Source organism: Eubalaena glacialis, chromosome 3 (assembly GCF_028564815.1).
Source record: "Eubalaena glacialis isolate mEubGla1 chromosome 3, mEubGla1.1.hap2.+ XY, whole genome shotgun sequence".
Taxonomy (NCBI): domain Eukaryota; kingdom Metazoa; phylum Chordata; class Mammalia; order Artiodactyla; family Balaenidae; genus Eubalaena; species Eubalaena glacialis.
The window spans coordinates 169,765,846-169,789,370 of record NC_083718.1 but is presented as its reverse complement, the minus strand read 5'-3'; the positions used below and the strand labels follow the sequence as shown (position 1 = coordinate 169,789,370).

The window sequence follows — 23,525 nt, the reverse complement described above, 5'->3', positions numbered from 1 at the left end:
GAAGCCACCGCAGTGAGAAGCCCGCGCACCACAGCGAAGAGTAGCCCCTGCTCGCCGCAACTAGAGAAAGCCCGCGCGCGGCAACAAAGACCCAATGCAGCCAAAAATAAATAAATAAATAAATAAGTAAATTAAAAAACCCAAAAAACTGGTGATCCAGTGGTTAAGAATCCGCCTTCCAATGAAGGGGACGCGGGTTCGATCCCTGGTCGGGGAACTAAGATCCCACATGCCTCGGGGCAACTAAGCCCGCGCCTGGCAACTACTGAGCCCACGTGCCACAACTAGAGAGAAGCCCCGCATGCCTCAACGAAGATCCCGCGTGCCGCAACTAAGACCTGACGCAGCCAAAATAAATAAATTTTTTTTTAAAAAGTCAAAACCTGTTTGTAGAGTATGCTGCAGTTTGTGTTTAAAACAAAAAAAGATAGACTTGCATATACAATAGATGCAATAAAAATGTCTGGAAGGCTACACAAGCAACCACAGAACAGTGTCTTTAGAGAAGGGCAGTCAAGTGAATGGGTCAGGATTTAAGGGGAATTTTACTTTTCACTTTATGCCTTTTTTATAGTTAGATTTTTCTTAAAACTAGAAGCATGTATCTTTTATAATAAAATGTACTATTTGATATTTATAATCTGCTGGGCATTACTCTAATTACTTTATATAAATGCACTCTTTGAGCCCTCATAAGAGCCCTATGAAGTAGGTAGTAGTTTTTTGTTTGTTTTCTGTTTCTGGCTGCAACCTGCAGCATGCGGGATCTTAGTTCCCCGACCAGGGATCGAATCCGTGCACCCTGCAGTGGAAGTGCAGAGTCCTAACCACTGGACCACCAGGGAATTCCCAGGTAGTAGTTTATCCCTATTTTATAGAAGAAGAAATGAAGCACAGAGATGTCAAATAATCAAAGCGTATACTTTTATAATTTAAAAAAATCTTAGTAAAAAAATTAAACATTCTCAGTCTTGCTTTCTCCTTCCACACCCTCCACATATTTGGCACTTTCTTCCAAGAAGAGAAACTGCCCAGGGCTGGAGCCCTTCTTCTCCTGGAAACTGTCTTTGAAGCAGGGGAGGCAGACAGGGCTACAGATCCTCCATTGGTGGGTCAAGCACGGGTCAAGCAGCTACAGGCAAAAAAAAAAAAAAAATCCTTCCAGCCCCTCAGTTAGGGACTCACATGAAAGTGAAAGTATGCAATAAGGTACTCAATAAAGTGTGTAGTAATAACAATGGCCGCTATCACTTACCAAGCACCTACTAACTGTCAGCTCCTGTGCTGAGTGCTTTACAAATACTATCACTTTTAATCCTAACAGCCCCAAGGTAGGATTGTTATGACCCCTTTTTTATCAAGCAGGAGAAAGCAGAGGCTGAGCAAGTTTAAGTAATGTGCTCAATCATCCAGCAGGTAAGAGGAAGAGCCCGATTTGGACCTAACTCCATCTGAATCACAATGCTCTCAATTGCTCCTGCATCCTACACCACAGTAATTCAATTAAGGGAGAAAATAGGGTAGAAGGAACTTCTCCCTCCCCCACCCCAAAACAAAGTCTACCTATAGTCAGTGAAAATGAGACAGATTAGAGAACAGGCCTTTCAGATCCACAGCTAACATGAAACATCCAAAAATCTTCATTAGGCACTAAATGGAATAATAATTATTATTATTCTGCTTATAAGTCCAGGAGGTTTACACTGGTATTTGTTAATGTTCACAACAGTTCTGCAAGGTAGATGTCATCATCTCCACTTCATATAGGAGGGAACGAAGGCTCAGACAGGTTGTAGTTCTCCTAATGACACACAGTGAGGACAAGGCGTCGCTGGCTTATGAATTTGTCTGCCTCACTCCAAAATCAGTTTTTTCACAAGGCCGTGCTGTTAATAGCTTCAGGTGAACCTGAGGCAGCATATCGTGGTCAACACAAAATGAAATCCAGACCTCTAGGCTTTCAGGACAGGAATTACTCTTCCCTGACCCCAGGGAAGGCCACCGTCCCCCAAACAGAAGGCTGTTGCTTCACCTACTTGGTAACTACACTGCAGCCTCACAACCCACCACCTCAGAGATTATCTTTTGTGTGTCTCACTAGGAAGAAGAGCTCAAACTTCGCCTCAACCCCACCTTTAGACAAAGTACGTAAAGATTTGGCAGCCTCCTGGAAAGAATGTTGAGTCTAGTCTAGAAACCCACAGATACCACTACCCAGTGCCTTTTCAGACACTTCTTTATCAAAGTTTTATTAGCCTCAGCTCAAGGCACCTCCATCTAGGCATCTCATTACAGAGCAAGGACACTTCAGCCATTTGTAACACCACCACCCAAGCAGGGGTTTCAAGGACAGCAGCAGAAATGTGTTGCAAGGGAGCTATAAATCCTCCTCATCCCATTTCCCCTTCTCCATGCATTTGCTCTCTCAATTCACCTATTTCTTCACAGTCCGCAACTGGATTACTCCCATTTCTTAAACTATCTGTGACATTCTCATCTCTGCTCATTTATTCACACTTCCCTTTGCCTGGAACTCATTCTCTCCTGGCCGAAATCTATCTTCCACTTCGAACTCCAATCCCACCTAATTTATCTTTGGGCACCTGCCACCTTACATTCTTCATTACAATTATTCAAAACCATTCTTTTTTTCCCCCTCATACTTGACTATAAACTACCTATGTGACCTCAAAGTAAAGTACTGCCCTAGACACTGGAGATAAATATGTATAACATATATGTGATAATTTACGGAGAGATTTGTGTTTTGTTCTCATTTCTGCTGGTGATTTGTCTCCCTACCCCCAAGAAGGTAGCCAGGCCCTAATGTTCCCTAGCTGAAGGCTTCTAAGTTTCAGATCTAAATATCAGCAGTTTCCAGGCACCCAGAAGAAAATTTCCAGAAATGCTTTTGAAAAGTGTGGGCTTATTAGGGGAACTGATCCAGTAGGAGAAGGGATGGGAACGAGTGCTTTCAATGGGGGAAGCAAAAATCTGTGGAGGGAAGGAAAGGGTTAGAAAAGGTACCAGGTGTTTGAGAGTTTATGGGAAAGTAAAGACCTAGCTTTCATTTGCATATAGCACCCCAGGATGAGGAGAACGCTGTGGGAGACTGTCCACTATACCTTGGCCTTGAGAGCAGTGGTAAGGGTCTGTCTCTTTGAGCAAGTGTGGAATGATTTATTCATCGTGAAGGGCAGGAGGATTAGCACTCACATCCGTATAAGGCGCCAACCTAATGATTACGCAGCTGGCCTCTACCCCATGTTTTTGTGGAAGAAACACGTCTGCAGAAAGCAGTACTACATGTAAACAGCTAAAATGCTTCGCCTTTTAAGACGACTTCTCTGATCAACAACGGCTAACGTTTAAGAACCTACTATATTGGAAACCATGGGATACGTACTTCTTGGATTCCCTCCTTTGTCTGGGGCCCTTTTCCTGGCTAGATATCAGGTCTCCGATCTGAACCCTCCCTCTTAGTTTAACTCCACCAATAGCCTTCAGCCTTTCCATTGACCCGTCCTTCCTCAATGTCCCCCTCCAAGCTTCCCTTCTCCACCCCTCAACTCTGAGTCAGACTCTCCCTTAGTCGTCCCTTCTTCACGCTAATCTCTCCCTCCTCTTTTTCTGCCCAGACAGCCCCAATTCTCTCTCCTTCCCCTCCCGCGTCCCCCAGGCGGGTCTCCTTTCAGTGATCCCTCCCCCACCCCATTGAGTTCCACAGCTCAGCCGTTGAGGGAGGCGTGGCCCCGCGAGCCTCAGGTCTCCCGCCCCACAAGCCGCGGGCCCGCGCGCAGACAAAGACATTCCACAGCCCCCGCCCCCTCCGCGCTCTCGGCCAGAAGTGGGAGGAGACACGTGTCCCGCTAGCGCCGAGTCACGTGGAAAAGAAACGAACGGAGCCCGCGGGCACCCGCGCACGCGCACAAGGCTCCGGCCTGGCGGGCTCGGAGGAAAAAGGGGAGCGGGGAGGCGACTTCTTCGGGCTCCGCGGCGGTGCGCAGGCGCCGTGGCCCGACCGGGGACTTTGTTCTCCGCGGAGAAACCCAAGGGCGGTGCCGGTACTAGCTGCGCACGCGCGCCGCCTCATTTCCGGTGCTCTCTTTCGCTGGGTCGCTCGGGTCGGCTTCGGTCGCCGTCGCTCCCGCTCTCCCACCTTCGCCAACCGTCGCTCGGGCCTCTGCCGCTGCCGCGTCGCTTCCTCGATCCCTCGATCGCACATCCTCCCCAATGCAGCGCCGGGACGACCCCGCCGCGCGCATGAGCCGGTCCTCGGGCCGCAGCGGCTCCATGGACCCCTCAGGTGCCCACCCCTCGGTGCGTCAGGCGCCGTCTCGGCAGCCGCCGCTGCCTCACCGGTCCCGGGGAGGCGGAGGGGGGTCCCGCGGGGGCGCCCGGGCCTCGCCCGCCACGCAGCCGCCGCCGCTGCTGCCGCCCTCGGCCACGGGTCCCGACGCGACTGTGGGCGGTCCAGCGCCGACCCCGCTGCTGCCCCCCTCAGCCACTGCCTCGGTCAAGATGGAGCCGGAGAACAAGTACCTGCCCGAACTCATGGCCGAGAAGGACTCGCTCGACCCGTCCTTCACTCACGCCATGCAGTTGCTGACGGCAGGTAAGGGGGCCTCCGGGGTCCCTGTGGGTCGCCCGGCCACCCGGGGGCATGGGTGGTAGCGGCTTTGTTCCTCTCCCTTACCGCCCCCTGGGGACCCAGGCAGTCGTGGACTCCCCTTCTCTCGTCCTCGTCTTCGGGACCCTAGATTCTACAATTCCCATCCCGGCCCAGGGTGCGAGGGAGAATTTCTAGGCTGCAGTGGAGGCCCGAAGGGGACTTGGCGATCTCTTAGCGCAAAGATTTTGATGGATAGTGCCGCGCTCCCCGCCCCCTTGCCGACCCTTCCCCCTCCCACCTCTTGCAGCTGCCCCGCGCTCCGAGTGCTCAGATTCTTCCAGAAATGAACCTTCATCTCCCGCTTCCCCAAAAGGGGAAGCTTTTTTGATCGCGAGTGGCGGTCTGCGCCTCAACTGAGGGTGTAGGAGGTGAAGGCAGCCTGAGCCGGGAGGGAGGGAGGGAGGGAGGGAGGGCCGAGGTGAGATGGGGTGAGGCTGGGGTACCCTGTCCAGCGCGCCGCGGCAGCCGGGGCCGGGTCGGACTTCGCGGTAACTGGAGCTTGAGTTGCTCGGAGGCAGGAGCAACCTGTGGGAATCGGAGCTTGAGGTTTTCCGAATCAGATTTCCGACTTCGGCCGATAAGATGGTCATTGCTGCAGAGCCAGACGGTTGGACCCCTTTATTTTACAACGCGTGTTCGTCATTGGAGAAGGGAAAAACAAATCTAGAGACAGTGAAAGGGGGTGATACAGGGAGATTAAGGATGGTTTGCATGACATTCCCAATAAGATGGGAAAAAATTGAAAGAAGTTGCGTGGTCTCCCCCCTCCCTTTTTTGCTTCAGTCCTGAGATAGATTAGGAATAGTAGTCTTTGTTCTCTGTGTGTAGACTAGCGCTCCTTTTTTGCTCAAAACTGGCCATCACCTAGTCGCCTTGATTTCTCCCTAAAGCCGTCTGTTTTGCTCTCTCTTCTAGTTAAAACGTTTTAATAAGTGTATCTTATCATACCTAAATTTTATTAAGCAAATAAAAATTCACAGCATTCCAACATTGAATGAGTAGTTGGACTCTTTGGCAGGGTTGATATAATGGACACGTCCGTTATGAAAATATCATTTCCCTCCCTTTGTTCTCTGTCTCCCACCGTTGGTTAGAGGTCCTTACTTTTAAACACAGTAAACAAAGCCTGAGGCGGTCAAGAATAAGAACATTTAGATAAACTGCTTACATTTTCAACTCTGTGCTTTGCTGTTCTATAACACAGTCAGATTGTTTGAAACATTACTGTTCATTGTGTTCTTCTGGCAAGCTCTTTGAGGGCAAGGAATGCTTTTTAATCTTTATATTTTTCATATTGTCTTGTATATAGCAAACACCAGGTGTTTGAAAGCAAGTACATGCAGATTCAGGAACGTCAGACTAAATGGTAAAGGTTGACTGGGTCTTATTTTTGTTTCCTCGTGTCTTTAATCAGTCCATATTAAATGAGAATAAAATAACAAACTTTAGAACTTTAAGGTGTTGGCTTCGGTTTGAAATTCTAACTCTTGACTAGTCACCTACTCTCGGGAAACTTTCTGAACCTCAGTAACCTCATCTGTAAAGTGGGATGGTGAGTTGTGAGGATTAAATGTTGTGTAAAAAGCACCAGCACAGTTCCCTTTGACCTGTAATCATTAGATAATAACATGTCACCAGTTTTCTCCTAGTTGTAAATTCGTGGTACTGAGTAAGGTATGAAAATGCAAGCTTTTTTTGCCTTTCCGAGCACATCAGGTGTCCAGTATGGTGCTCGTCTTTTTAGTAAAAGATGGTTTCTTAGGATAGCCATCAAAAACTATTGATCCTTAAAAGTTACTTCCGATTTTCACCCTTCTTTCATTTTTCAAACTTGGGCGCTTTTTTTCCCCCCACTCTTCGCACCTTTTATTTTATTATTATTTTTAACATCTTTATTGGAGTATAATTGCTTTACATTGTTGTGTTAGTTGCTGCTGTATAACAAAGTGAATCAGCTGTACATATACCTATATCCCCATGTCCGCTCCCTCTTGGATCTCCCTCCCACCCTCCCTATCCCACCCCTCTAGGTGGTCACAAAGCACCGAGCTGATCTCCCTGTGCTATTCGGCTGCTTCCCACTAGCTATCTGTTTTACATTTGGTAGTGTATATATGTCAATGCCATCCTCTCACGTTGTCCCAGCTTACCCTTCCCCCCCCCCGTGTCCTTAAGTCCACTGTCTACGTCTGCGTCTTTATTCCTGTCCTACTCCTAGGTTCTTCAGGACCAATTTTTTTTATTTAGATTCCATGTATATGTGTTAGCATACGGTATTTGTTTTTCTGACTTACTTCACTCTGTACGACAGATTCTAGGTCCATCCACCTCACTACATATAAGTCAATTTCATTTCTTTTTATGGCTGAGTAATATTCCATTGTATATATGTGCCACATCTTCTAAACTTGGGCTTTTTTGATGTCTTTTTCTTGTAACCAAATTGAATTTTAATTGGAGAAATGGGATTGAGGTAATGCTGGGTCATTGAGAAAACTAACTTGGGATATGTGAATATTTCTTAGCATGGATAAGTCTTGATATATGTTGGACCTGGCTTTGAAGATTTTTATTTAATTGAAATACATTTGACTTATTTTAAGATATTTTTGAATGATCTGGAAAAGTGGTTGTAGTAAAGTCAACCAATTGTGAGAAAGTGAGATTGGGAAGATGGAATAGTAGTATTTAAGCTCTGATAAGGATACATGTAAGAAAAATACAGCTAACACTATACTGGATGCTGGACACTGGCCTGAGCACTTTACATCAAATGTTTAGTCTTCATAACAATACTATGAGGAAGTTACTCTTATTATTTTTACTTCTACACATGAGGAAACCAAGGCAAACAGATTAAATCATTTGCCTAAGGTAACAAAATTAGTAAGCAGCATATGGAGGATTTGAAGTCAGTCTGAGTCTGGATCCTCACACCTAACCCTCTTTGCCCCCCCCCCATCCCCCACTATAGTACCTGCAACAAATTGTACTCAAAAAAATAAAAATAAATTTTGTGCTAAAATATTAAAAGAAAATCTGTTTCATCAGATTTTCTGAACACATCAAAGTCCTAGCCAACAGGGCAGTGAAGATCACAAGGCAAGACAAAGAAGGAGGAGGAAACCCAGAGAGCAGAGCCTAGCACTTAGGACTGTGACTCCTCCAGGTAACTCTGCCTGTTTCCCAAGAGGTGCTACAAGACCCAGACCACTCTTCTTTACCAGCCACATAGCCCTCCCTGTACCTTTTCCCAGCTTTAGCTTATTTTGCACTTAGCAGCATCTGATGCACCATATGTTGTAGTTAATGTGTTTGCTTGTTGGCTGCCCCTTCTTTATGACTAGAATGTCAGCTCTACCAGGGCAGGGATCTTTTGTCTGCTTTGTTCATGGCTGTATCTTCTGTTCCTTTAAGAGTGCTGCACAGAGTGGCCTCTTACTAAATATTTGATAAATGAATATTCATCCTCATTGCATGATGGAAAAATAACGCAATTCTGAGGGATTTCGATTTTGAATATAGATTTCTATATTAGCCAAATTGATCTTCAACCACGATGACAATTAAATGCGTTTGCAGGCATACAGAGACTCTCAGGGTACCCATGCTTGTTTTCTGAAACAAAAATAATTTATCATATTATTTGTGTTAAATATTTACATAATAAACATAAGATGTTTTTATGTATATCAGTGTTCTTTTTCTACTTTTTATAACTAGGAAAATACAAGTTAGTGTAAATGACTCAGGAATAAGTAAACATTTTCAGTAGATTAACAATCCCCAGATGATCTTGAAAAGATACACAGAAATTCATCTTCCAGAAGCATTCAGTGCAGGGACTTCCCTGGCAGTCCAGTGGTTAAGACTCCACGTTTCCACTGCAGGGGGCATGGGTTCAATCCCTGGTCAAGGCTAAGATCCCGCATGCGGTGGAGCAGCCAAAAAAAAAAAAACCCTCAGTGCAGAATATTTCCAGACAAAAATCTATTGAAATTTCAAAATAGTACATTTCTTTATTTTATTTACAGTATACTATGGAAATACACTTAGATGTCCCCATTTCATTCTACAGAGCTAGCAAGACGTATTAAAACCAGAAAGTGGAATTACAAAGGAACTATAGACCAAGTATGGCTCTTCATATCCACGGGTTCTCCATATATGTGGATTCAACCAACAATGAATCAGAAATACTTGGGGGTGGGAGGGATTCCAAAATTTCCTAAAAGCAAAACTTGAATTGGCTTTGCGCTGGTTTACATTGTATTTACAACTGTTTACATAGCATTTACATTGTATTAGACATTATAAGTAATCTAGAGATGATTTAAAGTATACAAGAGGATGTGCGTAGGTTATATGCAAGTACTATGTCATTTTATATAAGGGACTTCAACAGCCTCGGATTTTGGTATGGGAGTTTGGTCCTGGATCACCAAGGGATGACTGTGTAGGTATAAGTATAAATATTAGGAAAGAAAGAGGCAGAATTTATCATTATTTGCAACAACTTCATGGTTGTTTACCTAGGAAAATGGTGAGTGATGTGGCTGATTACAAGGTAAAGATGTATAAATCAGTACCTTTCTGATATAGAAGCAGTAGCCAATTAGAAAAGAATTGACAAAATGATCTCATTTTTTAGAATAGCAAAAACTTTGGGATAGGCAATAAAAATCAATTCAAAATATATGTGAATATTCATAACAAACAATAACAATATTTAACCTTTGTAGAGCATATAACATGTGCCATGACCTGTGGTACTCATTAATTCCGTCTTCATGGCCATTCTATGAGGCAGGAAGAATTTTTATCTCAATATTACAGATGAGGAATATTGTGATCACATATTGTCGACTTAAAATTTTATTGAAAGTGGTAAACAAAGATGTGAATAAAAAGAAATATGCCAGGCTTCCCTGGTGGCGCAGTGGTTGAGAATCTGCCTGCCAATGCAGGGGACACGGGTTCGAGCCCTGGTCTGGGAAGATCCCACATGCCGCGGAGCAACTGGGCCCGTGAGCCACAACTACTGAGCCTGCGCATCTGGAGCCTGTGCTCCGCAACAAGAGAGGCCGCGACAGTGAGAGGCCCGTGCACCGCGATGAAGAGTGGCCCCCCGCTCGCCGCAACTAGAGAAAGCCCTCGCGCAGAAACGAAGACCCAATACAGCCAAAAATAAAAATAAATTAATTAATTTTTTTAAAAAGCTACAGTAATTAAGATTATTAAAAAAAAAAAAAAGAAATATGCCATGTCCTGGTGGGAGGAGGAAGTAGTCTTATAAAGATGACAACTTTTAAATTAACATGTTGGTTTTTTGTATTTTTCAAACTAATTCCAAACTGGATTTATTTTTTTCAACTTGACATGTTGAATATAAAGTAGCTAAAAGAGACAACAAGGGGTTGTACTGTATAGCACTGGGAACTATATTCAATATCCTGTGATAAGCCATAATGGAAAAGAATATATACATGTGTATAACTGAGTCACTTTGCTATACAGCAGAAATGAAACACAACTTTGTAAATGTACTATACTTCAATAAAATTTTTTAAGTAGCTAAAAGAGTAAATGAAGATAAATGAGGAAAAAAATTTTTGGAGACAGGAAAATAATGAAAACCTGCTACATTGACAGAAATGAAGTCAAACAAGACTTAGTGCTTGAGGGGATGTGGATTAGAAGGAACAGTGCTGGTAGAAGTGTGAATTGGTACAACCACTTTGGATAACAGTTTGGCATTTCCTTTGAAAGCTGAACATTCAAATTCTTTAAATATGAGCAAGGTTATTCCTAGGAATGTACTCAAAGAAACTTTTGCCCGTGAGTGTCTCACTCATAAAATAGTGCACCTTGTTTCGCCATTGATTGGATACTGTGAGATTTTCAAAATGAAATACTTAATACAGCAGTGAAAATGAAAACTATAGCTGAATGCCACAACATGGAGAAATCTTGGAAATCTAATGTTAGGTGAAAAAGTCAATCCCATAAGGCTACATACATATGATACAATACTGTTGTGTTTTTTTTTTTAATTTTTTTTTTTTTAATTTTTAGCTGTGTTGGGTCTTTGTGGCTGCACGTGGGCTTTCTCTAGTTGCGGCGAGCGGGGGCCCCTCTTAATTGCAGTGCGCAGGCTTCTCATTGTGGTGGCTTCTCTTGTTGCGGAGCATGGGCTCTAGGCACGCAGGTTTCAGTAGTTGCAGCACACAGGCTCAGTAGTTAAGGCTTGTGGGCTTCAGTAGTTGTGGCATATGGGCTCTACAGCGCAGGCTCAGTAGTTGTGGCACACGGGCTTAGTTGCTCCGCGGCATGTGGGATCTTCCTGGACCAGGGCTTGAACCCGTGTCCCCTGCATTCCAGGCGGATTCTTAACCACTGTGCCACCAGGGAAACCCTACAATACTCTTTTTATGGAGCATAATACTAACAAAATTAAGTAAAATATTGTTAGCATGCATAGGTCTGTGATAAAGCAGTTTTTAACAAAACTAAACGTGTTTACCATATGACTCAGCGGTTGTACTCTTGGGCATTTATCCCAGAAAAATTAAAGCTTATGTTCATATGAAACCTGTACGTGAATGTTCATAGCAGCTTTATTCATAATAGCCAAAAAACTGGAAATAACCCGTATGTCTCCAATTGATGAATAGTTTAGCTGTGGTACATCTATACCATGGAATACTACTCAACAAGAAAAAGAAATGAACTGTTGATAAATGCAACAATTTGGATGGATCTCAAGAGATTTTTTTTTTTTTTTTTTTTTTTTCCCGGTCAGGCCGCACGGCTTGCAGGATCTTAGTTCCCTGACCAGGGATTGAACCCGGGCCCTGGCAGTGAAAGTGCCAGATCCTAACCACTGGACCGCCAGGGAACTCCCTCAAGAGAATTATGCTGAATGAAAAACCCAATCTCAAAAGGTTACACACTGTACAATTCCATTAGTTTAACGTTCTTGAAAAGATAAAGTAATAGAGATGGAGAACATTAGTGGTTGCCAAAGTTGGGGAGAGAGGAAAGGAGGTGACTGTGGCTATTAAAGCATGAGGGATCTTTGTGGTGGAACTGTTCTGTACTGAGAACAGAACAGTGTGGTGGTCACATGATTAAATTGCATAGAACTAAGCAGACATACACACACACCCATAAGTACGTGCAAAACTGGTGAGATCTGAGTAAAGTCAGTAAGATTGTATTAATGTGAATTTTCTGGTTATGATATTACAGATATGCAAAATGTTATGGAGAATAGTGGGTGAAGGATATACGAGATCTCATGTTTCTGACAACTGCATATAAATCTACAATTATCTCAAAATAAAATGGTTTGTTGTTTTGTTTTGTTTTTAAGAGAAAAAAAGCCTTAAACTCTTAAGTTGTGCCCTAAGAAAGAGATTTGGGAGACTATGGTCAATATGCTATAATAGAGTTTGCCGCTATCCTGGAATGTGGGAATTGAGCCCCTTAGAGGGCTCTTAACTCAGGCTTTGAGGGATTTTTTTGAGCCAGTACCCACCCGTAGTCAACATTGTATGTGAAATACTGTGTTGGTATCTTTTTCTGGGGAGCTAGTCTGTAGGGGCTCATGACCCCAAACCAGATTAAGAACCTATAGCTCGGTGCTCTTGCTTTAAATAATAAATACTTTGAAAAATGAAAAGAATGGAGTGGTTTTATACAAAATTAATGAACTTACTGGATTTGTGATTCCAAAAGGATTTACCAGCAGAAAAGATACAGGGCAAAGAACTATAAATTTGGGAATGATGAAGTTATATGAGTCGTTAAGGGAAGTTAGGGGGTGTTAATGGTACATTTCTTTAATTTGGTAAATGTTTATAGATGCCTGTTGTCTATTAGACACTGTACTATAAATGGCAGATAGTTTAGTAATGGCAAGGGTCCAGAAATTGTTCATAGCAGGGGAAGGTGTGCTGTCGTTAGATGTATGAACCAAATACATTGATAGTCTGGAGGAGGGCATGACAGCTGACCTTTTGGAGCAGATGTCCTATGAATCTTGCCCTCCTAGAAGTACTATCTCTGGATGCCTTAGTCAGAAAATCTTGCTTTTCTTGCTCCTTATCACATGTTCAGTTAATGGAATATACACGATAGCCTTTTTTAGTTAAGCCAGTCCAGTTGATAAAATCTGTATATAATTTTTTTCAAACTTCTCTTGTATTAACAGTTTTGTGTTCCTTAAATCTTCCATTAAAAAAAAAAATCCTCCTTTTTAAAAGTAAGAAGGAAGACTAAATGAGGTTTAATGACTTGCCCAAGGTCACACAGCAAGCATGTAGCAGAGCTGGGAGTCAAACCCAGTTCTGTTTAGCTTCAAAACTCAGGTTCTTTCCTCTCAGTCATACATTTAAGAAACAGTTCTCATCCTTTGGAGCGAACAGTCTGGTCGTGATAACACCTACCAAAAAAAGGAAGGATTAAGTTATAGTAAAAGAGTAGAAGAAAAGCCACGAGATTTGTTGAATTTGCTCTGACCGACGTAAGGAATAACCTGGGTTTAAATACCTGCTCTGTCACTAATTTTGTGATCTTGGACAAGATTTATTCACTAGTTAAGTGGGGATAATCCTGGTTATAAAGACGAAGGGAAACAATAAATACAAAATTCCTGACACATAAAAGGCACTCGGTAAGATATGATTATTGTCAGCATCTGACTTTGAAGCAAATGGGTCACCTCTCTGTGTTGTTTACCCCTTAGCTTTTCTTTGACTCTTGGGATATCCAGGGTCTCCGGAGGCCCAAGCAAAGATCTTTTAAAGGAGTCAGTTTCAGAAAGATTGTCTAGAAAGTACTTTTGCCTGAGGGTGAGGCTTTTTTTTTTTTTTTTTTTTTTTTATGGCTGTGTTGGGTCTTCGTTTCTGTGCGAGGGCTTTCTCCAGTTGCGGCAAGCGGGGGCCACTCTTCATCGTGGTGCGCGGGCCTCTCACTATCGCGGCCTCTCTTGTTGCGGAGCACGGGCTCCAGACGCGCAGGCTCAATAATTGTGGCTCACGGGCCTAGTTGCTCCGCGGCATGTGGGATCTTCCCAGACCAGGGCTCGAAGGGTGAGGCATTTTTAGGAAGCTTCTCTTTGATTTTTTTTCTTCCCATTACAGCCTGCTCCTTAGCCCTCCACAAGAAGTGAGGCCAAGAAGAGAAATTAAAAAAGAAAAAAAAAAGAATTGAAAAAGAAAAGAAAGATCAGGCAGCTGAACATCTGAGGCACATGCAGAGCCCTCTTGTTGTCTTTAGCTGCATGACAGTGTCTGGGGGTATAAGCAGTACTTCCCAAAACTTTACAAAATCAGCTCTTTTTTGCTTAAATAAAGTGCCCCCCACAACTCCCCACTGAAAGGCAATAATAAAAGCATGAGGTTTGAAGTTAGAGAAAGCCTGGGTTTTAATCCTTACTCTCTTACTACTTTAACAGCTTTGTGACTTAGAGATTTAACTTCTCTGATTTTGTTTCCTCAGTTATAAAATGGGGATAGTACCAGCTACTTCACTGAGTTATTTTTTAGGATAAATGAGGTAATATTTGTATAGAGTTTGATACATTGTAGGCATTTAATAAATATTTGGTCCTTCCCCTTCCAAACATGGAAGACTACCCTTCTTGAAGGCTCAAGGTGCTTCTTATTCTTTTGCTTTCTAGGCTAACCCCCTGATTGTTTTATCTTTTCAGTTCTGTTTTACTTAAATCATTGTTCTCTGAATTCTCTAAAAATGCTTTAACATTTTTTAAATTGTGAGGTAAGTGGACAAGGGGATCCTAATTAAGATCTGCCTAGTTCAAAATATAGCAGAAGGATCCATGTTATAGAAAGGTCTTAAATTCACGGGGCACATTACATTGATATTAAACAAATCTTTCTACTGGGTTCAATTTTTGCATCCCTGCTTCCTATGGGAGTACAGATTAACAGACTTTGAGTCTTATCTTCTTGTTCTAACCAATTAAAGTTTCTGGAAAGTGGTATAAAGTACAGCTGAAGGGCCTAACTAGATGGCAGCAATTAGGACACACGGAGAGACATCAATAAGATGAAGTTTGTAATTTGTTCCACATATTTAGAAGCTCCTCAGTGATGTTTTCAGATTAGAAATGTGGCATCTTTGTTCCTGTGGACTTTGGAAGATTGAGTGCCCAGTTTCCCAGCCCAGAAACTCAAGAGGTGTGTTCAGAGGTGGTAGGCTCAAAACTAGAGACTACAGAAAGTTAATATTAGCAGTAAGTGGGAAGGGGTGGGGTCAGGATACACTACCAGTGAAACAGTAAACAAATAGGGTGTTGAATGAAGGAAGCATTTAGTCTGTTGATTGTAAGGTCAAATTTGTTTTCTATTCCAAGCAATGAAAAATAGGAGTGCAAAGAGCACTGTCATTTACCGTTCTTATAAGAGTGTAACATCTGAAATTAGGCTTTTTAATAAACAGAAGCCTTCAGTTTGAAATTCTGAACTCTGTGTAGTCTGTCAGTCTCAGTAACTTTCCTTCATCCATATACTTTACAGCTGGACTTAGTCTAAACAGTTTTTTTTTTTTAAAATTGTTAAAGGTTTAGATTTGCAGTATGTGTTTGAAGTCATATGTCTTTATACAGAACTGGTGGTTTTCAAAGTGTGATCCCTAGAGCAGCAATATCAGCATCACCTGCTAACTTGTTACAAATGCAAATTCCTAACACAATCCCAGACTGGGATTGGAGCCCAGCAATCTAGTTTAACAAACCCTCCAGGTGATTCTGCTGCGATGAAGTTTGAGAACCCTTGCCTTAAAATTACAGAAGAAACACTGTGGAAATGTTATATAAGGAGAACATTCTGTGTTAGTTAGAATGTTCCACTAATTTTAGGGAGTATAATTTTTTTGGTTGTTGTTGTTCTCAGTGGATCATAGTGTAACCTTTTAGTTGCTGCTGTTCATTGCCTCCATACTCGGCCCCCATCTCTGCTAGTACTCCTGTTGTAGCATTTAACTATACTTCATTGCTGACTTCATAGACTGGGAACTCTAGTATATAAACATAGTGGAGATTGGGACCATGTTTGACTTGTTCTGTTGTTTCTCATATACTTTACAGGACAAGGTGCCTGGCTCTTAGTAAGTCTTCCATAGTGGTTAGTGATCCTACCTGTATCTGTCCCTTCATGTGCCTCTCCATAGGGAGCACTCAAACACTTGCAGTCACTGGATGAATGGATGGATGGGTGAATGAAGTTCCCTGATGATAGGAAATCTTTTTGGTTGCCAAGGTTCTAGCTGATGAAACTGTCTTAACCCGTGAATTGAAATTACCTTGGTGCATTTTTTCCTTTAGGACACTGAGAGAATTTGGGCTAGATAGTGTTGAGTATATATTAAAACACTTCCTGAGAAATGGGCTTTTGAGACTTCCCTGGTGGTCCCATGGTTAAGACTCCACGCTTCCACTGCAGGGGGCTCGGATTTGATTGCTGGTCGGGGAACTAAGATCCCACCTGCCAAAAAGAAAAAAAAGAAAGAAAGAAATGGGCTTTAATTAACATGTTTACATATGTTATTTTATTCTGTTTTGATAGCAACCTCATGAGGTAGATATTGCCTCCATTTTACAATGAGGAAACCAAAATTCAGAGCAATTAAAAAACTTTTCAGAGTTCACACAACTGGTGAGTGGCAGAGTAGAAACCAGGTCTTTCAGACTCTTAAGGACTACTACTGTCCAAAGCACTACTGTTACAGAATTTTAATGGGACTCTCGGTTGTGTATTTAAATTATTGACTTTGTCTCTTCATTAAGATATGACTTTGTACTTTTTTCTTGATGCAGATTTTAATCTTTTTTTTTAATTTAATTAATTTATTTATTTATTTGGTTGCGTTGGGTCTTCACTGCTACATGCGGGCTTTCTCTAGTTGCATCCAGCGGGGGCTACTCTTCGTTGTGGTGCACAGGCTTCTCATTGCAGTGGTTTCTCTTGTTGCGGAGCTCGGGCTTTAGGCACGCGGGCTCAGTAGTTGTGGCTCACGGGCTCTAGAGTGCAGGCTCAGTAGTTGTGGTGCACAGGCTTAGTTGCTCCGTGGCATGTGGGATCTTCCCGGACCAGGGCTCGAACCCGTGTCCCCTGCATTGGCAGGCGGATCCTTAACCACTGCGCCACCAGGGAAGTCCCAGATCTTAATTTTTTTAGTTCATTTATCCCCTTTTCCCCAATTCACTGCTAAATCCATTTTGTGTTAAGAACATTTGAATGTCTCTGTAGAGGTTTCCACTAGAAGTGGAAGAGCAAACTGCTCTTATTAGAAGCAGGCTTTGGGTTTCCTAGTCACCTTCATCTAGCTTTGGTGCTTTCACCCAGTCTCCATTTGACATTAGCACTTTCTCATTACACAGTACTCTGTGTTACTGCTTTAAGCTAAGCAGACTCAGAATTTTGCCTTTATTTAAAAGATAAAACTAAATTAAATTCTGTTTATCCTATTCAGAAATTGAGAAGATTCAGAAAGGGGATTCAAAAAAGGACGATGAGGAGAATTACTTGGATTTATTTTCTCACAAGAACATGAAGCTGAAGGAGAGGGTTCTGATACCTGTCAAGCAGTATCCCAAGGTAAGGGAAAGAGTGCCTCACTTTGAGTTGTCTTTGTAGTATGAGAGTATGTAGTATGTCTTGTAACGTGGGCTGTAGCAGAAGACTTACAGAGATTGTGATGTGTCAGAAACTTAAGCTGGTGAAGGTTCTGTCCCATATATGTATCTGGCAGTTGACACATACAAGTCCGTCACTAATAGCATAGCTATAGCCAGGACGGAAATATAATCATCTTTTTATTATCAAAAAAAAAAATTTTTTTTCTCAAAGTTTCTTTTTTGGAAGGCAACTAGTTATATTTAGTTTATCAAACCAGTACTGCCAAAGGGTACCATATGTCTGTTCTGTTCTGAAGTAACTGGCTTTAAAATGTTTATGTAAAAGTACGAAGGGTTGCAGTGTGATATTATGGAAAGAGTGCCAAACTACATCAGGAAATTCAAGTCTAAGAACTGCCACTTTCCAGTTGTATAACCGTAGGCTAATCACTTTATCCGTACAGCCTCAGTATATCCTTCAGTAAAATGGGAGTGGTAATACTCTACCTATTTTACAGGATTATTGAAGATAAATAATACATGTGGAAATATTTTATGAGAACATATGTATTTAGAAATCTGTCTTTATTTTCTGTCAGTTCAATTTTGTGGGGAAGATCCTTGGACCACAAGGGAATACAATCAAAAGACTGCAAGAAGAGACTGGTGCAAAGATTTCTGTGTTGGGAAAGGGCTCAATGAGAGACAAGGCCAAGGTAAGCTCACATTAATGAGGCAAGAAGACACCCTAATGCCTTCCAGTAGCCCAGAGTCCAGTATAGATTCCTTATGGAAGCTAGCACTTGCATATGTACAGAATGTGATTCCCTTAAATTTGCATTGGATGTAAGAGATTATAGACCAGTTAATTCACTTCTTTGGCAATGCTGGTAGAACCTAAGTGTGCCCTGGTAATTGTTTTCTTTCTGACTTTGACTGCATAGTAATGGAAACAGCAGTAGCAACTTTGGCATTAGTAAGCTTATCTATGAAAACTTGGAAGGGGAGCTGGATGTACTGAAACTTACTGAGACTAAAGACACTAAAATGTGAACAGCACATTCTCTTTCCAGTAATGTGGAAAAGTGAGAGCACTAGTGTTGTGAGTGCAGGTGAGTCTGAGGATTAGTTGGCTGGTTTGTTTTATAGCCAGCTGGAATGTGAGGCCCTCAAAAAGAAGATATTACAAAAGGAACCATGAGTAATCCTGACAACAGAACCTAATGCTTTTTTTTTTCTTTCCATGCCATAGCCCCATACTCTTCATGCTCTTTGTAAGTGTGGAGAAACTTACCACTGAAACAGAATAGTCTTAGCCTTCTAGGGTCAGCTGTTTAGATGAGACATACCTGCTACAGCCTAAGAACTTACTCTTTCAGGCCTCCTTTTATGCAGCCTAATTGACAGACATGTTTTCTCAGACCCTCTTTTGTCCACTCACATTTCTCACTAGATGAATACAGTTAGGGCTGAGGTATGTTATTCTAGCTAATGAGATTTACATGAGATTTTCTTCTCTCTGTCTTGACTTTTTTCCTTCCCTAGAACTTCCCAGACCATATAAGCAGATAAGAAGAGCTGGTGATTAAGAGCTCTACCTGGGATTTAAAAGCAAATGCTTGGCAATAAATGAATGAATGGATGAATGCTTGGCAAACAGCTGTTATCTGAATGGAAACTGGAAATAAGTTTGTCTCTTGTATACCTTCTAATAAGAGCTCCAATGAATACACCAGTGATTCAAAACAGAAGAGCAGCAGACTAATTGCAGGTTTAGCAGACTGTGTAAATTACTATTCTCCAGAATTTGTTTTGCTTTTTTCTTACACTTTTCTATTTTTTTAGGTGTTGGGGTCATTTCTCGGTGTCTCTTTGGCCTAGAGGTAAAGGTGTCATTTTCTCCCTAGTCCAAGTGATGCGATGTTTTTGTGCATCTTTCCCCAGGAGGAAGAGCTGCGCAAAGGTGGAGACCCCAAATATGCCCACTTGAATATGGATCTGCACGTCTTCATTGAAGTCTTTGGACCCCCGTGTGAGGCTTATGCTCTTATGGCCCATGCTATGGAGGAAGTCAAGAAGTTTCTAGTACCAGTAAGGAAATCTATATCCTGTATCTTTTGAGCAAGAGAAAACTGGGACCTTGTGCTTATTGCTAAGGCAGGGTTTCTTATCCAGGGTCTCTGCATAACCTGAAATTATATACCAAATTCTGCATTTATGTTCATTTTTCTGAGGTGTCCATTATTTGTATCTGGTTTTCAAACCACTGTGCCCCACGGCCACTCTCCCACTCCATGTCTAATGTGGTTTTAGTTGTATACCAGTATCTTTTGTCAATATTTTGGATCCACAGTGTGTCTGGCATTTTAACATCTGGTTAACAGAGATTTAACGAGGTCTTCACTAAATTGTGTATTTTGGTGCTAGAGTGGAACCAGAAGGTTATGATAGGAAAATGACTACGGTGGTCATAATCCCCTGCACTTAGGGGGGTTTTATTCTAGACTCTAGAGAGTCTAGATGATAACAGCAAGAAGCCTCTAGCCTCCAGTGTTACTGGATTGAATTCCGACCTGAGTGCATTCATGGCTTTCTCTCCTGGAGGAGTTTACTCAAGTAGAGTTGATTTGAAAGAGGCATGATGGTTGTAGGCTTAACTGTTGATGATATTAAACAGATTGGTGTACAGCTCCTTTCAGAATGTAACTAAGGCCCTGGAAGAATTGGGACAGACCAGGTTACCTGTGTTGCTTATTATTACCTGGTCAGAGATTTCATTCTTTGAGTAAGTAGAAAATGATGAATTTTTGCCATTTGGCAAGACCTGTTAGTTTTCAGAGTTACTCTGAAAACTACTTACTGTTGAATATTTAATAACCAAGTATGAATCTGGAACCTTAAGAAGCATTTGGAGTACTATTCAGCTAGAATTGAGTAAGCATCATAGTTTCATCACTAAGAGGAGGTGATATATAGTTCTTGGTTTTCTTGTATATGTAAAATGAGGGAGTTGGAACTGTATCAGAGCATGTGAGAATTGGTAGAGCAAAAATTTATAGGGTGTGTGTACCTGTAATGCTGAGCTCCAAGGATTCCAACAGTGTCCAGATGTCTCAGCAGCTGCTTTGCTTCTAAGTATCTCGTCATCATTAGAGTGTTCAACATGAAACAGCCAATTTAAAATATCCTAGGAAAAACTCAGAGCTCGTAAATTTTCCCTTGAGGATATGCTTTTTACTCTTTGAGGTATATGTTGAAGCATCCTGAGCCATCCGTTTTTGCTGAAGGACTGCAGGGGAATGCCCATCTCCTCTTTATCATTAGTCTCAGCATATTTCTCGAAAGGGCTAGGTTTACAAGGCTTCCATGTAAGTGGATCTTCAAAAGAGAAGCCTGCCAGGGAGATCTGGGTTTCCTCAGTGTTGCTGTGGCAGTTAGAGGAATATGAGCAAATGGCCCATCATTGGTCACTTGATTCTCCAGTGTGAGTCTCAAGCAGCAGAAACGTGTATGGTAGGAGGAGGTGAAGAGTTGAGTGGGGGGGCATCTCTGTGGTGACTAGAATCTTCTAGAAGCTGTATACACCTGGGGTATATAAAAATGCATGAAGTATTAAGACTGAATGGTTCTCATCCGGAAATATGTGAAAAGATTTGCAAATGGCATTTGGCTCAGTTCTTCCCCCTGTGAAGAAAAAAAGTGAGCCTATTTTTGCGTCCATGACCAGAGCCCTCCGTTTTCCCCTTAGAACCTGGTACAGTAGGAAGAGCACTGGACTGGGAGCTTTATCTGCATCATCTTGGACAAGTTATTATATCACTTTTCTGAGCCTCAGGTTCCTTGTTCATCCCAAACATTTGTTAAGTATCTGGTAGGTGCCTAATACTGTGCTTGGGTCTGAAGTTACAAAAATGGCTCTTGAAGAGCTCACAACCTAGTGAGAAAGACATACAAACAATTCTAAAATGATGTGGTAAGTGCTTAGAGAAAATTACATGGTGCTGTGGGAAAAGAGGAGGGAGTGAAGGGTTGGCATCAAGAGAAAGTTTTTCAGAAGAGGTGAGGTAATATTTTAGATTAAATCTTGTAAGAGTTAGAGTCCCTCAGGTGGACAAAAAAAGGCAATAATATAGTCTGATGATTCAAAGCCTAGATTTTGGAGACAGGTAATTCTGAATTTACATGTAGAATCTGCCACTTAACTAGCTCTATGTCCTTAGACTGAATTGCTTTATATTCCCGAATCTGTTTTCCCAAATGTAAAATGGGAAGATCTGCCTACTTCAGGGTTAATTTGAAGATTAAACTGAAAACCCTATGTAAAGCTTATTATATGGTACCCAGCCATAGAACTTAATTAATGGTAGCGGCTTTTATTATTCTAGAAAGAGGAAACTATTTGCAAGAATGGATGTGTAAGAGTATGCCATGTTCTGAACTGCATGTTGTTCAGCATGGCTTGAAAGGAGGTTATACATGGAGAGAGGATGGAAGTGATCTGGAGAGCTAGGCAGGGACCACATCATGAAGAACTTCATCTGAATAATGAGGGGTCTACCATCAAGACTTTCCTCAAAGAGGTGACAGGTAGAGTGCCATTTGACTTCAGAGAATGAATGACCTGAGACTTCATCTGGGCTTTCAGAGTTGTTCTTAGCATCCAAGGCTCGTATGGGCTAGATGACTTCTCAGCAGAAGGTAGAGAATAACACTCCTCATTATCTTTTATCCACAGGATATGATGGATGATATCTGCCAGGAGCAGTTCCTAGAGCTCTCCTACTTGAATGGAGTACCAGAGCCCTCTCGCGGACGTGGGGTGCCGGTGAGAGGCCGGGGAGCTGCACCTCCTCCTCCACCTGTTCCCAGGTATAAATAATGGAAACAACTAGAAATGGGATGCGAATTTGACTGCTGGTACCATCTCTGTTTTACTGGTGCTCGTATCTCCAGCTTAGAAGGGGTCTCAGGATTTGTATGTTACATCAGGAGTGGAATTCTAGGGAGTTCCCTGGTGGTCTAGTGGTTAGGATTCGGCGCTTTCAGTGCTGTGGTCCGGGTTCAATACTTGGTCGGGAAACTGAGATCCTGCAAGCTGCATGGCACAGCCAAAAAAAAAAAAAGAGTGGAGTTCTAGATCTTAGTCACTTTGACCATAGTCAGGTACAGCAGTCCTGAAGCTTTAGGACTTCAGGACTAAAGCTTTTAAAAAAAGCTTTTTTAACTTTTGGACAGTTTTAGCATTTTTAAATGGTCTTTGACTTTAGAATTTTACCTTTGGTGATTGACCTTTATGGACTGTTCAGACTCTCCAAGGCAGACGCTCCACTAATGAGACATTAACAGGTCCACCATGGGACCTGGGGAGCCTTCCAATATGGGTCCTTTACCCACCTACACATTCCTCTGTGTTGTTTTGTTTTGGCTGCACTGCGTGGCTTGTGGGATCTTAGTTCCCTGACCAGGGATTGAACCCTTGCCATGGCAGTGAAATCGCCAAGTCCTAACCACTGGGCCACCAGGGAACGCCCCATTCCTCTGTGTTTTGATAATAGTCTATTTAAGGCATTGTAAAATCTCCTATCTAGCTCCAGAATTTGCAAACAAATCTGAACATGAAAGTAGCCTATTTATAAAAATCTCCATTTAAAATAAACTTTCTTTTTTGCAGGGGCCGTGGTGTTGGACCACCTCGGGGGGCTTTAGTGCGTGGTACACCAGTGAGAGGAGCCATCACCAGAGGTGCCACTGTGACTCGAGGAGTGCCACCCCCACCTACTGTGAGGGGTGCTCCAGCACCAAGAGCACGGACAGCAGGCATCCAGAGAATACCTTTGCCTCCACCACCTGCACCAGAAACTTATGAAGAATATGTAAGACATTCGGACAATGCCATTTCCTAATACCTAACAGGTTGCCAAAGGAAGTTCAATGACAGGGCCCTGGCCCTTGGTGTAGGTGGCAGGGACTGCCTGTAAGATATGGAATCTGCCCTCTTCTCTTGCAGTGAATGTTAAACTATGAGAAGAGTTTTCCATTTTTAAGCATGGTTTACTGTATGTATGTAGATTAAACAGGAAATAAGCTGTCCCTTGATGTTTAGTGTGTTACTAAAGGAACTCACACTACTACTGCTGATAATGCTGAAGTTCAACCTTGTACCTTATTTCCTGCCCACACTGGAAGGGTTTTATAAATTTGGTTGATTGT

At 42.4% G+C, this 23,525-nt stretch overlaps 1 protein-coding gene across 1 annotated transcript in view; it reads left to right on the top strand.

The window, feature by feature from the left end:
• The first annotated feature begins 4,027 nt into the window (after window positions 1–4,027).
• KHDRBS1 (KH RNA binding domain containing, signal transduction associated 1) overlaps window positions 4,028–23,525 on the top strand; it is a 35,464-nt gene continuing 15,966 nt past the window's right edge. The window contains exons 1-6 of the mRNA XM_061184565.1: window positions 4,028–4,615; window positions 17,171–17,295; window positions 17,915–18,031; window positions 19,260–19,406; window positions 22,051–22,184; window positions 22,987–23,188. Of these exons, the coding sequence (XP_061040548.1) occupies window positions 4,234–4,615; window positions 17,171–17,295; window positions 17,915–18,031; window positions 19,260–19,406; window positions 22,051–22,184; window positions 22,987–23,188 (1,107 nt within the window). The 5' untranslated portion in view covers window positions 4,028–4,233. The remainder of the gene's footprint in view (window positions 4,616–17,170; window positions 17,296–17,914; window positions 18,032–19,259; window positions 19,407–22,050; window positions 22,185–22,986; window positions 23,189–23,525) is intronic.